The sequence below is a fragment of the Vavraia culicis genome, assembly GCF_000192795.1.
Source record: "Vavraia culicis subsp. floridensis unplaced genomic scaffold supercont1.61, whole genome shotgun sequence".
NCBI lineage: Eukaryota > Fungi > Microsporidia > Pleistophoridae > Vavraia > Vavraia culicis.
The window spans coordinates 16,473-29,234 of NW_007360664.1; the positions used below are offsets into that span (position 1 = coordinate 16,473).

Genomic DNA, 12,762 nt, shown 5'->3' on the forward strand with positions numbered 1-12,762 from the left:
ACTTGTTTTGCCAATATACATTATCCGATACAATGGTAGGTTGGATAGACCGAATCTCTTACATTGAGACACATGTACCACTTAATTTCGTGTAATACTTTTCTAGTTTGCAGCATCAGATTAAATCAGCAGCATGTCAACCAGTCGAGCGACTTTTACAGACTAAAAATTGACATGTTATCCATTAAAATTTACAGTTCTGACCGCTAATCAAGCAATCGAATAACTTGCATATTCAAATTTACGTCACAAGCTAATCTACATTTGAAAAACGGCTATATTTTGTAATATTAGTTGTATCATCAATTCGTATATAATCTAGCATATCTATATTGCCAAGAAGTGAGCCCGAGCTTCAAATATTAATTAGAACCACAGATATTACCTTGTTCTAAACAAGAAATTACAAATGATCGTATGATAATTCTCTTAGAGGATATGTTCACGGCTTTATTACCAAACAAATTGCTGCAAATATGAATTTACAAAATATACTGTCCACTAGAAATAGATGCAAATACTTGCAACGATTAGGTGGAGTGGCAGTGTCTTACATGCACGATAGGGTTAATCATCAATACGCCAGAGCTGAGATCATTCGAAATTGATATTATTCCTACAGTTTAACAGTTTTCTACCATTAATAATACAATACCATTTTGTTTAGGGTCGTGTCATGTTTAGCGCCAATAATGTTGAGTTGTTAATAAATAATGTCAAAACAAGTTTCTTAATTACGAATATTTTTAGATAAATTTATTAGATTAAATCAGCAAAACCAAGAAATTTAGCTGAAAATACGGTTTTACTTCGTTTTAAAGCGCAAAAATGTACTCTGCACATCCTATTACAGCTACAGAAACATATTTTTTGATTTATATCAGCGATACAGAGTGCTCGTTAGTGTACAAATTATCAAACGGGTTCCGGAACCAGCGAATTTATCACTAATTTAGACGTACTTTTATACAAATGGTAAAATAAAAAGTTTATGTTGGACAGCATTTCATTTCTGGTTCTGATTTATAATAAAATGAAAACCGTCTTTGCATAAATGCCAAGGACAATCTCGCAGCTACGCGGATAGTCGTGTAAAACAACCCTAGCCTTTTTTCGTGTTAAACGTGTATCCAGCAGCAGGTCGCTGAAAACCTAATCTTATTTCTCTCTAAGTACGCTTTCCAAGGCCCATTAACCCAAGAAATTTTCTTACCCTTATGAAGGAATATGATATCACAGTTTACGGAGCCAGTGGCTTTACCGCACGACACATAATATCGCATCTACAGAAGTATCCGTTACGTATCGCCCTGTCAGCACGCACGCCCTCAAAAATACAGCATAATCCGCAGAATTACCCCGTGATACAGTGCGATACAGATAACCTGGAAATCATTACAAGTAAGTCCGTCGTACTCCTAAACTGCGCTGGGCCGTACATACGGTGCGGGGAGGCTGTAGTTGAATCCTGCATTGACAACAACTGCCATTACGTGGATATAACGGGTGAAACAACGTTCATCAACAATATCATAAAGAAGTTTGGTGAGAAGGCTAAGGAACAGAACGTGTACATTCTAAACTGCTGCGGGTTCGACTCAGTGCCCTGCGATATTTCGTTTGACATGTTAAAGAGAAGAATTGAGAGCAAGCTAAAAAATGATAAGCAAGTTGGAGATGGAACGAACCAAAGGGATACTGATAAAAGGCAAGCAGATGACTCAAATAATGTAAAGGGAGCTGATATTTTGAAAACCATCAATAACAGCGTGCCTAATATGCACGGTGTAAGTATTTATAATTTCCTGAAATTCAAGGATGTGAAGTGCAATTTTGCTACTTTTGAATCGCTTGTCCATGGACTTGCGAGCCATTTTAACAAGCCAAAACAAAGTGCACGCGAAGGTAGGCGTTCCAAGACACCAAGCAAAATAATTTACAGCAAGGAAAGGAAATGCTATTGTGTAATATTCATGGGCACCGATCATTCTGTCGTAACACGCAGTCAGAAGGCATTTTATGAGATCAACGACATGCCCATTGTAGATTTCTATATTTACATGGAGGTTGGTGGACTGTTTGGCGTTATAGTTTTCATGTTTTTCTTTACGCTCATTTTCTGGATGGCAAGATCGGAGCTTGGAAGAAACATTCTTCTGAAGTATCCAGGGTTTTTTACCTGTGGACGGGTGAAGCACGGGCTAACGAGGGAGGAAATCGACAAATCGTCATTTGAAATGAATTTATATGGCTATTACCAGACAGCGGATAGTGCAGCAGCGCAAAATGGCGAGCATTCTGGGCGTCAAATGGAACACTTGTCCGTCAGAGGACCTGATCCAGGATATAAAACCACACCCATTTGCATGGTGGAGTGCGCGATCCTTCTTCATGACCGGATTACTAACTCAAAAAAGCTTACGCTGTGTGATGGCGGTGTTGTCACACCAGCCATGCTTTTTTACGATACTGAACTCGTTAACAAGCTTAACGAAGAAGGCATCGTCTTTTCGTTTGAATAAAGGTTGGCTTACATGTTAGCATAGTTTTATCTGTACGCGATCCAACGTATGTCCCGCCACATGCTCATTTGCGGGTCTTGAGCCATGTTTTACTACTATGTATCGGTAGCAGTTGTTTACATCCTCGTGAACGACAGGATTTAAGGGTGTCCTTTCCATCGAAGTAGGTTGATAAAACGGACACGAACGTGATCAGGCCTAATCATGTAAAAATAGCAACTAAAGTTGACAATTTCTAAGAAAACATACAAGATGAGGTGTTAGAAACCAAAGAAAAAAGTATGTGTGTTGTATTTAGGTAAATAACTTTTATTCGTGTCTCTGTCTCTTCACAGCATTCAAGTCTTAATCCTTCTTCTCTTTCGTCTCCGTGACCATGAAGGGAATACCGCTGGGGACACCTCTCAGGTACTCCTCATGATCCTTATAAATCTCGTCCAGAGCAGAAAAGGACTGCGCATTTTTTTTGAGGTACCACACAAGAACGGCAAGAGAAACAAACGATGATAGATACACACAGGACCCAGCCATAAAAACAAGCAAGGAAGAGTGCAATGGATGTCTTACAACAGAGAAAAGACCGGTGAACGGCGTGTTTGTGTTATTCATTTTACACGACAGCAGGGAATAGACAAACGCGGCAACCCCAGCAATGGTAATCAGCCCGCCTAGTATGCTAAAAACCCTGTATCTCAGGTAGCTCTGCACAAAATAGTGCTCTAAAACTTGTGCAAACACAAAGTACAGCAAGTCGTGTTCTTTGATGCGCATCTCGAGTTTTAAAGTATTTGACGTATAAATGTAAAGGAAAAGAAGAAGCGTACAGAGAGAAAGCACCGTTGTGCAGGGGGTGTTGTAGCGCAGTAAAAGAACGTGTAAGGTGCCGAGAAGGAAGTACAAGCAGGAGGACGACATTTTTTCGGGGTATGGGAAAAAACGAGATTTTGAGGATTTAAAGGAGCGTAGAGCTGTGATGAACGAAGAAACTGATCTAAAATCGATTGGAGCACGGGTGTGCAGTTGCACTCGTTTAATGCGGCGAAGGAATAGCCGGCATAACACTTATAGGTGTTGTATGGTTGCTGTGATTGGTTCCGCACCATGATAAAGTATGTTTCTGATAAGGATGAGACGCAAAACATACTTACTATTCTAGCAGGGCCGGCGTGTGTTCCCTCCTAAGATACACGCTTTGGCTCAAATCTGTGAGTGAGGGAAAATTGTCAAAATTACAGGTATGCTTGATCAATTTAACGATTACAAACCACCAATCCGACAAGGTGCCCATTCAGCGCATTACTTTTGTCTCTGTTATCAGCTGTGGTTGTTAATCAAGTGCTTTATTCATCTTACAACGCAGTTCTCCGTCAATATCCACCGCAACCCATGCATCTACACACGCTGCATTCAACAATCTTCTCATGCTCCAGATTACGCTGCGGCACTCTGCAAATACACACCTTTTCTTTGCTCTTGTCCTCGGAATATACACAAAGTATGCAGCACAAGCTCTCATATCCTTGTTTCTGCCAATAAATTGTCAGCGGCACGTCCACGTATTGGTTCTTGCATAGAAACGAGTAGAGCGAGGATGTGATCTCACCATTTCTGTACTTCGTGTATATAAGACGAGATCGTTCATGGACGTATTGGAATATGTTGGTCCTGTTGAGCGCATTTATGTCCTTTTCTATTTTTTGGTACTCCACCGGAAAATTTTTAACAATTTTGGTCATTTCGTGTGAACGGGGCTAAATCGTAAAATGGTATTGAAATGGGTGGATCAAATCGGTACTTGCCGTAGTGACTGGACATGCGGAAAGATACGGCATGGTACAGCAGGGGCTTGGATGATTTGTAAAATAGCAACCTATGCTCTTTGAGTTGCTTTTAAAAGGTTTTCGTTTTCGAGACTTCGGCAGAAACTTTAACTTTTATAAAATTAAGAGAAGCCGGGATGCACGCAGATTTGTTCATTTCTATCATCAATTTTTGTCCGTCTACCGGCGCGTTCATTCGTAGATGTAAGCCGGAATGCATTGATGTCTTGCAAAGAGGATTTATTGATTGCGCGTAATGACGGGTCTCTGCTCTTTTTCATAACCTCAATTTATTGAATTGAGACATTTCATAGTGATTGTTCGAGAATTTCTGCCACTTTATTGTCTATGATACTATTTTCAAACATTTTTCATTCTTCAATCCAGGGTCACGTAGTTCCTAACCACCATGTGCTATCGGCTATTCAAATGCATTTGCGATATCTGTTGGTTGTTTTTACCATATTTGAAGAACGTTATATTATTAAAACAGGAAAGAACCTATTGAAACTGAATAACCCGAAAAAATCACAACAAGTTTTAGGTTGTGTAACAAATATAAAAAGGGAAAGGAAAGACGCCGATATGACGAATGAGAATACAAAAAGCGGTCACGTGAAAACTTCTGATAAAAATGCCAAGGACGCAAGAAAGATCACACAAGAGAAACTACGGGCTGCAACGCGCGAAAGAAAACTAAGCGAAATTCCAATTGACAAGAGCAGCACGATGAAGATAAATGAATTTTATGGTACTGAGGTTGTCTTAGACATCGATGAAAACGAAATGAGAGAAGCAAACAACGAGTTCAGATTCCTGAGGCGAGGAAAGAACGAAGAAGGCAGTGCAGAAATAGTAGATGTTGAACAGGCCGACGGTGATAAGATGCTTGGTGGGGATGTATGTGCATCCGTAATGGGCAATGAACCAAGGGCAGTGGAAAACAGCATCGGTCCTGTCGTCAATGATCCACCAGCGAATCATATTTTTGATCACTCGGCAGGACCAAGCATTGTCTTGAAACAAATACCATTTGAAAAGAAAACTGGGCTCCATGTCAATGCACCATCACAGCACTCCTTTGCACAAAAAAAGACATCCAAACCAAATATTCCTAAGAAAATCAGAAAGAAGCACGATGAGACGCTCGCAACAACGTTCAAAAGCTTTTTTTCGTCCTTTACACCCAAGAAGAAAAGCACAAAAAATGCCAGAGATGGTAAAAAGGCTGTCTCTGGTACCACAACAAAAGCATCTGAAAGCATGACTTTTATGAAATCAGAAATGAGCCTGGACGAGCTGAAAATGTTTCAAGGGCGGGTGAAACAGTTGATAGAATATTTTGAGAAACTCAAAGAAGGGAATAACTGCTAGCGCGAATGAAATGCTTAGATCAATAAAAGTATTTTATAACCTCTGCCACAAAAAAGGTTAGTGACCAATCGGTACACATCGTCGTACATGTTTGTAATATCTCGCCGCTATGGGGCAATCAACCACAACTACTCCAGCAGCGTGGTATCGAACAATTTATAAGGCTTTAACAATATCTGTGAGCAACCATTTAATGTATTGGAAATTTCACGGCTAGCACTGAACAAGAATGCAATGACAACATGGCATCTATTCAACAAGAATGCAATGACCACATGGCATCTATTCAACAAGAATGCAATGACCACATGGCATCTATTCAACAAGAATGTAATGACAACATGGCATCTATTCAACAAGAATGTAATGACAACATGGCATCTATTCAACAAGAATGCAATGACCACATGGCATCTATTCAACAAGAATGTAATGACAACATGGCATCTATTCCGCTCGATCAGAATGTTCGAGGTAGCAGTCCGTGAACAGCTCGCAATCAGACAAAACAGAAAACTAAAACAGCGAGGTGATGGTTGAGATGCATCATAGTAAATTGTACATGGCAGAATTGTACAGAAGAGGTAAAAGCATCATAATATGTTAAAAGAATGAAACAAAGCAGTTAAGTAAAAATAATATGTCTAGAAGGGAGAAACAAAGTCACTGGTATCTCGCCTTTCATCTTCGGCCATTCTGTTGAGCTCAGCCACGCTAACAGGCTCATGTGAAAACATGCAATTTTTCCTGGTGCAGTTCCTTTTCACATGAAATGCCTTACATGGAAATCGTTTAACATCGTGCGAATAGCTGCATGCATCACCTTTCGTACACGAATGGGTAAGAAAGAACTTGCACACCTGTGAGCGGTAGTTTGACTGCTTTGAACCATCTGTTCTGCGGTTTGATGCCTGAACAGGACGTTTGAGAGGGTGTACGTGGTTCTTATTCTGTTTAACAGTGCTTTGTTCTTCGGTCTCCACACTTGTGTCCGTGCTGTCGTACAAAAAATACTTTTTCTCGCTTAATGATGTTCTTTTTTGGCCGCTCCTTTTCTCATCATCCCTTTCCTCAGAGCCTGCATCACTTCCTGCCACCCCATCGGCAACAATATCACCATCCACATGCATCAAACGCTTTTCAGCCCAATGCACCTCGCCAATCACCCGAGTTCTTTTCATGTACACCTCACCCTCTTCAAGCTCATCATCCTTCTCCTCTATCCTCTCGTACATCCGTTTAACACCTATCACACCGCTGTCAGCCACATTCCCGTCTTCCGACCTACTCCTCGCGTTGATATCGGTTAAAACCGTTGTTCTGAATCTCAAGAGATTTTTGTTTAGTTTTGTTGGCACCAACATACGGCGAATCATCGGGGCTCGCGTTTTGAAACTTTTTATAGTTCTGCACCGAAACAGGGATGTGACCTATAAACAATTTTATTCTCTGGTACAGTTCCGAATGACTGTGCAATAATTTTTTTGTTAAAAGTACGTTTACTTGTACCCTACGCATCATTCAGACGAGCGTGCTTTTCGATCAGCAGGATTCGGTTGCTGTTCATAATACCAACAATAAATGAGAAGTTCTACTCTTCGCACCCAAAATTGATATCCATCAACGATAACTGTGTTTATACACTACGACAGGTGCTGTACAAAGTATTTCTTTACGATAACCTCCCCTTTCTCACCAAAGTTTGTGTATGTTGTCCTCCATATCAATAGCTTTCCTCTGTTCTCCAAAACGCCCTCTAAAACCGAATCAATTGCTGGATTACGTTTGGGAAGGAACAACGTGTTAAGAAAAGAGATAGAAACGATTTGATGTGTAAGTACCTAAGCATCGCATAAAGAGCTGCAAGTGGTACTTATAGGTGATGGAACAGATAACAAACGGCAAATAACACAATCAAGCAATAATCCAACTTTATTTGCCAAAGGGACGACGAGCATCTCACGTTTAATCTTAAAGTTTATTTAAACAAAATAAAAAGTCTGCGACCTTCTATAGCCACCTTGATTGCCACCCATATCGAAGTAAAACGACTGTCCACCCCCTCTGCCGAAGAAGGCCTCGAGCATTTGCTTGACTTGTTCGTTGTTGGCCGCTCCATGTCCCCGGCCGTATCCCTGCTGATCTAACATGCCGCTATCGTACAACTTCCGCTTCTTAGGATTCAGAAGAACATCTCGTGCCTGATTTATTTCTGCAAGTTTCTTCGTCAGCATTTCCTTCTCTGACTCTGTAAGCTTCACCTTTTGCCTATCAACATCATATTTAAGCACCAGCCGGTTGTACTTCGATTTTATATCCTTCGGTGTTGCGGTCGGCTCAACACCCAGCAACTTATAATATCCTTTGCTGTCCTGATTTGAGCTGCTGTACTGTTGGTACTGGTCGGCATACCGTTGCTCTTTTCGCTTCTGGTCCCTCCTTCGTTGTTCTTCGCTCCTTCTGCGCTGTTCTTCGTTTCTTCTGCGCTGTTCCCTACTCTTTCTCTTCCGTTCCTCTTCATTCTTCAGCCTTTCCTCCTCCTTTTTTTCCTCTTCCTTTTTCTTCTTCTCCATCACATCGATGGTGCGCAGCGTCCTTTCGCGCAACGATTCGTTCTTCACTTTTCCCACTTGTTCACGCGCCTGACTTAGCTCTCCTTCCGCCAGCAGCGCTTTAACAAGAAGAACGTACGAATCATCCTTCGGCTCAAGCCTGCAGAGCAGCTCAGCGTACTCTGTAACCTTTTTATTCTCCTCAGCACCATTCTTCACAAAAAACATCAGAGAGTTGATCAGCAACACATAAAATATAGATGGATGCTGGTCTTTCATTTGTAGACTGTGCACTTTTTCCACAAAATCTTTTGTTTTGGTGTAACTAAAGCTCTCTTCTTCTAAACCTCGGAATATGTCACACATTTTTTTAAACAGTCCAGCTCTGTTGCTTCCCGAACTCAGAAGCAGGTTGTGTGCGACTTTGTTCTCCGATCTGAAGGCATGATAAAGTGCACGTAGATACGTGATTTGGTTATCGTCCTTGAAAAGCATCTTTGCCTTCGAAAGGAGCGTATAACACTCTCCCATGTTCGTTAACATCTTTTGCCTGATCATCTCCACCATTACTGGTTTAGAGAACGGGCTCTTTAAATAGATTTTGTGCACATTTTCTTTCAAATTTTTGGACATTTTCTTCATTTTTGTAGCTTCGCCGACTAGGCTCTCGTCATCCCTGAAAAGCGACAATATCTTGTCGTAGTCTCCAAGTTCCATCAAAAAACTGGCGTACTTTTTCCTAACCAGCCCATTCGAGCTGTCATTGTCAAACAAGTTGGAGATCACTTGCCGGGCAGTTCTGAGCTGGCCGTTGTCAACATGCGAAAAGAAAAGATCCAAGTTCTGGCGAAGATTTGATTCTGCACAAGCCAAGAGAAGAAAAAGAATCATCAATGGGTAAATTTTACAAATTTATGAACCGTTGTTTTACAAATGTAAAAAGATGATTGGCTGACGTTGAAAAATGGGAGAGGCTGGCACATGAAGAGCTGGGTGTACTGAGTGGCGATTTACGGTCGCAATGCTGGATTACGAGCTTTTTTGATAGACAGGTCATGTCTGGCAAGCCTTCATCCATTCAACAAACAGGATAAAGCCGAAATATGATGTACCATATGATCCAGTTACCACTCACACGTACCACTTTTTTGTTCGTTCTGTGCATCGCTTCTTTCCTGTCTTATTTAGTACGAATCGCCTGGGCCCTCAGAAGTGTCTTACAGCCACATCACACATCAGTGCTATTTCTCCATTGTAAGTGTATCAGCGTTGATATGGTGATATTCCAATTAAAAATCGTTGCACACGAAGAGTTCGGTGATAAATCGTGTGTAATGAGGAGTGTCGCGGATCTGTGGTAATTTGCATGCCATCGCAAGTACCGGTAAAGACGTTTTTAACCATTTCTTGCGACGAGAAAACGCCTTGCTCATATCACCATGTCAATCGTGCGGTTGATTGGAATAAATTTTGTTCTCATGTGTGTTGGTGCTCTCTGAAGGACGGTCTGCTCTCTACGATACCCACACAAAGATACCTTAACTGCAGTATAAAATTATGTTTGCTCGTTAATTATCTGTTGCTGTAATTTGTTTAAAACGGGAAACGTTGTACTTAATAACGCTATTTTCTATTTTTGTGTTCGTATCTTCCACTGATAGATGAAAAATAATTCGTATTTACCCGGCCTTTACCGCTTTTATACACAAATACTTGACTCCTCTTGTGGCCACATAAGCATTTCCGTGGCGAGAACAAATTTGAAAGAGATTAAACGATTGTTTCTTTATTTATAGCTACTTTTGCGGTGAACTTTTTGTTCGTCTCCGGCAGTTTTGTGTAAATGAGGCAACGGTGCTCCACTCCTCAGCGGCATGATTCCACGTATTCATGTGCAGCACAACAAGTGATTTTATATCTCTGTCTCGTACGTTTCCACATTCTCCTTGCTTTTGAGAACATATGTTTTGATGTACGACCAAACGAACTTGAACACGAAGAAAAATGCGATGAAAAAGAGGACGATGCCTGCAAATATTAGAACATCTCGGATGTTGAAATCCACAGCTTCTGCTTTTTTCTCGATCAGTGTCATAAAATCATTTGTTTTCCTCATAAAATAGTTTGTATTTAATTTATCACAGCCTCAATTGTTATTAAATCACCGACTAATTATCCGTGAACCGGAGAAGGAACACTAAGCAGTTGTTTTTGTTGGCAAACAGTATGTTTATTTGCATGCATCGTTTTTGTTAGTCTTACCAAAGTATTTTGGTCCGTTTTCGGTACCGGCCTAAGCATTTTTTCTGATCCAGTCTTATTTTCATCGGAAATACGTGTGACCAGCCTAAGCATTTTTTCAACGAATGACCTCATTTAAAGTCGCTTCACCGCCAGACAGTGAATGGTTATTTCCAGTCCGCCAACACGGAACATAGATCAGTGGACATTGTCAGCTCTAGCGGACAAGAAAAACGTGTTGTCGAGATGTTTTGACACCAAAATATAAACAAATATATTTAAGTTGAACAAAATTTTGATTCACCGAGAGCACCCGAGTCAAAGACAGCTGCATTCTTTCATATCATAGTGTGACATAAAAATACGTCAAAGTTATTGATAATTGTCATGAAATCTTTGAAGAATGTAACCTGAGTATCGGGCACACTCATCATCAATATTTGTATTTCTCTCATCGTTTTAGCCTTATGAGATGTGCAAGGCTACACAGCTGTGCCGATTCTGGATTTATAATGACAGCATAACGAGGATTCGGGTAACTTCACCGCTATGTATTACTACGATCTTGATAGTCAAAGCACAGATGCATCATTCAATACACCCAATACAAAGTATTAATAACCCCAATTAGTAGCGTGTTTGAACACTTTTAACAGTTATAAGTGGGTACGTACCTCCAAGGCAAAAGATATAGGAATTATTATAGTTGAGTATTTCAACACCTAATTTGCTGTCAAAGAGTTAAACTGAAATTGATGCCCAAAAAAGCTGTTATTCTTGGTTTGCGTCTACAGAGAAAAGTACAAACCATGTGTTGCTGGTACAACATCTGATCGGACTGAGAGACTTCTCTATTTTTCACTATTGATATGTTCACTTATCTATTACAATAATACATATATTTGATCTGAAGTGCACCTTTATTGTAGAAAACATCCGACTTATATTCCAAGTTACGGTAGATGGAGGTTTGATATGGACCAATAACATTGTTCGATCGAAACGGCTACTCCCAAAAGTGATACAATTTTTGTTTGTTTCACCGCGTCTTTTAATGAATAAACATCATTTTCTACCCCATGTTTAAATCGGAAAATTTTATTTCACTAACATTGGCTGAAGTACTGCGACCTGTCATACCGCTTATAGTAATTTCGGGCACTCTCAACATGTGCAAAGTATATTCTAGGGTGCTCGCTACCACACGCACACTCAAAATCATTCTACCGGTCACTCTGACATACTTTGTCCCACCTTTGATCGCTAATCTGGTGTACAAGCAATTTTATGTGAGCAATATCGTGATAGGATCTTTCTTTGCGGGTTGTCTGATATTTCCTGTTTTGAGCCGCGCGCCTCATATCCTGAATTTAAGCGCTTCGCTGTGCTACATCGGCAAGTTCGGTCTTTTCAGCTCCATGAGAGACAATAAGCAATCAATATCGGATGTGACCTTGTGGCTCATTGTGAACGAGTTCGTGAGCATTTTTATCCTGAAAATACTTTCCAATGACCATTCGTTTAGTATATCCGAAGAAATCGTAATCAGAGTGTTAGGAAATGTTATTTTGATATATATGTGCAGGATATTCCATGCCAACGATATTGTAATGGTGCTTTTGATAATATTTGCCGATGTTGTGCTTTATTTGAAACAAAGGTATCTTGGTGAGGCTCTTAAAAATGTGCGTATGAATGAACGACAGGGATTGAAAAATTACTTCCGGAAACGCGTGGATGTTGACAAGCAGGGAAAAAACGAACCAAAGGATGCGAACATAAGTTGTTCAAAGGTTAGCGAGGATTCAACCGCTGAAGACGAGGTAAAGAGTGGTGATAACAAACCAAAGACCAAAAAGAATCGAGGAAGACCATCCAAGAACTATGCGATGGAAGATAAAGATGGGTTTCAAAGCGCTCATAGTGAAGCAGACAGTTTGTCTGAGGGCAACACGGTAAGGTTGTCAGATATACAGGATGTGAATGCCGCTGGTATTACCTCCGCGAAAAAAAAAACAAGTAAAAAAACACCCAGAAAGAGTGCAAGAGCGAAGCCAAAAGATTTAACAGAATCATCAGATGAAAAAAAGAGCTCAGTAGAAAAACAAACGAAGAAAAGTACAGTAAAAACGCCAAGAAGAAATAAATAAATGTAGTTTTAGTTTTTTTGTTAAGTGCCTATTTGTGCCAGCAAGCAAGTTTCTTGTCAAGATCGACTCTATCAATGTGTTCTTTCGGATGTGCTAAAATTCA

The 12,762-nt window shown here is 40.4% G+C and overlaps 8 protein-coding genes across 8 annotated transcripts; 4 read left to right on the plus strand and 4 right to left on the minus strand.

Moving 5' to 3' along the window:
* The first annotated feature begins 1,163 nt into the window (after positions 1-1,163).
* VCUG_02409 (uncharacterized protein) lies at positions 1,164-2,750 on the plus strand. Its single transcript, XM_008077226.1, has one exon. The coding sequence runs from the start codon at positions 1,218-1,220 to the stop codon at positions 2,520-2,522; it is 1,305 nt and encodes a 434-aa protein (XP_008075417.1). The 5' UTR covers positions 1,164-1,217; the 3' UTR covers positions 2,523-2,750.
* Positions 2,751-2,815: 65 nt separating this feature from the next.
* VCUG_02410 (uncharacterized protein) lies at positions 2,816-3,437 on the minus strand (the record flags this gene model as incomplete). The annotated part of the gene is made up of 1 exon (XM_008077227.1): positions 2,816-3,437. One exon carries the CDS (start codon positions 3,435-3,437, stop codon positions 2,868-2,870), a length of 570 nt encoding a protein of 189 aa, XP_008075418.1. The 3' UTR covers positions 2,816-2,867.
* Positions 3,438-3,847: 410 nt separating this feature from the next.
* Positions 3,848-4,264, minus strand: VCUG_02411 (uncharacterized protein). Its single transcript, XM_008077228.1, has one exon. It carries the CDS (start codon positions 4,256-4,258, stop codon positions 3,890-3,892), a length of 369 nt encoding a protein of 122 aa, XP_008075419.1. The 5' UTR covers positions 4,259-4,264; the 3' UTR covers positions 3,848-3,889.
* A 426-nt stretch (positions 4,265-4,690) lies between these two features.
* VCUG_02412 (uncharacterized protein) lies at positions 4,691-5,759 on the plus strand (the record flags this gene model as incomplete). Its single annotated transcript, XM_008077229.1, has 1 exon — positions 4,691-5,759. One exon carries the CDS (start codon positions 4,691-4,693, stop codon positions 5,714-5,716), a length of 1,026 nt encoding a protein of 341 aa, XP_008075420.1. The 3' UTR covers positions 5,717-5,759.
* A 191-nt stretch (positions 5,760-5,950) lies between these two features.
* VCUG_02413 (uncharacterized protein) lies at positions 5,951-6,256 on the plus strand (the record flags this gene model as incomplete). The annotated part of the gene is made up of 1 exon (XM_008077230.1): positions 5,951-6,256. The coding sequence occupies one exon, from the start codon at positions 5,951-5,953 to the stop codon at positions 6,254-6,256; it is 306 nt and encodes a 101-aa protein (XP_008075421.1).
* On the minus strand, positions 6,146-7,111 carry VCUG_02414 (uncharacterized protein). Its single transcript, XM_008077231.1, has one exon. The coding sequence runs from the start codon at positions 7,090-7,092 to the stop codon at positions 6,361-6,363; it is 732 nt and encodes a 243-aa protein (XP_008075422.1). The 5' UTR covers positions 7,093-7,111; the 3' UTR covers positions 6,146-6,360.
* Positions 7,112-7,673: 562 nt separating this feature from the next.
* VCUG_02415 (uncharacterized protein) lies at positions 7,674-9,159 on the minus strand (the record flags this gene model as incomplete). Its single annotated transcript, XM_008077232.1, has 1 exon — positions 7,674-9,159. The coding sequence occupies one exon, from the start codon at positions 9,157-9,159 to the stop codon at positions 7,699-7,701; it is 1,461 nt and encodes a 486-aa protein (XP_008075423.1). The 3' UTR covers positions 7,674-7,698.
* Positions 9,160-11,588: 2,429 nt separating this feature from the next.
* VCUG_02416 (uncharacterized protein) lies at positions 11,589-12,659 on the plus strand (the record flags this gene model as incomplete). The annotated part of the gene is made up of 1 exon (XM_008077233.1): positions 11,589-12,659. One exon carries the CDS (start codon positions 11,589-11,591, stop codon positions 12,657-12,659), a length of 1,071 nt encoding a protein of 356 aa, XP_008075424.1.
* Positions 12,660-12,762: the final 103 nt, after the last annotated feature.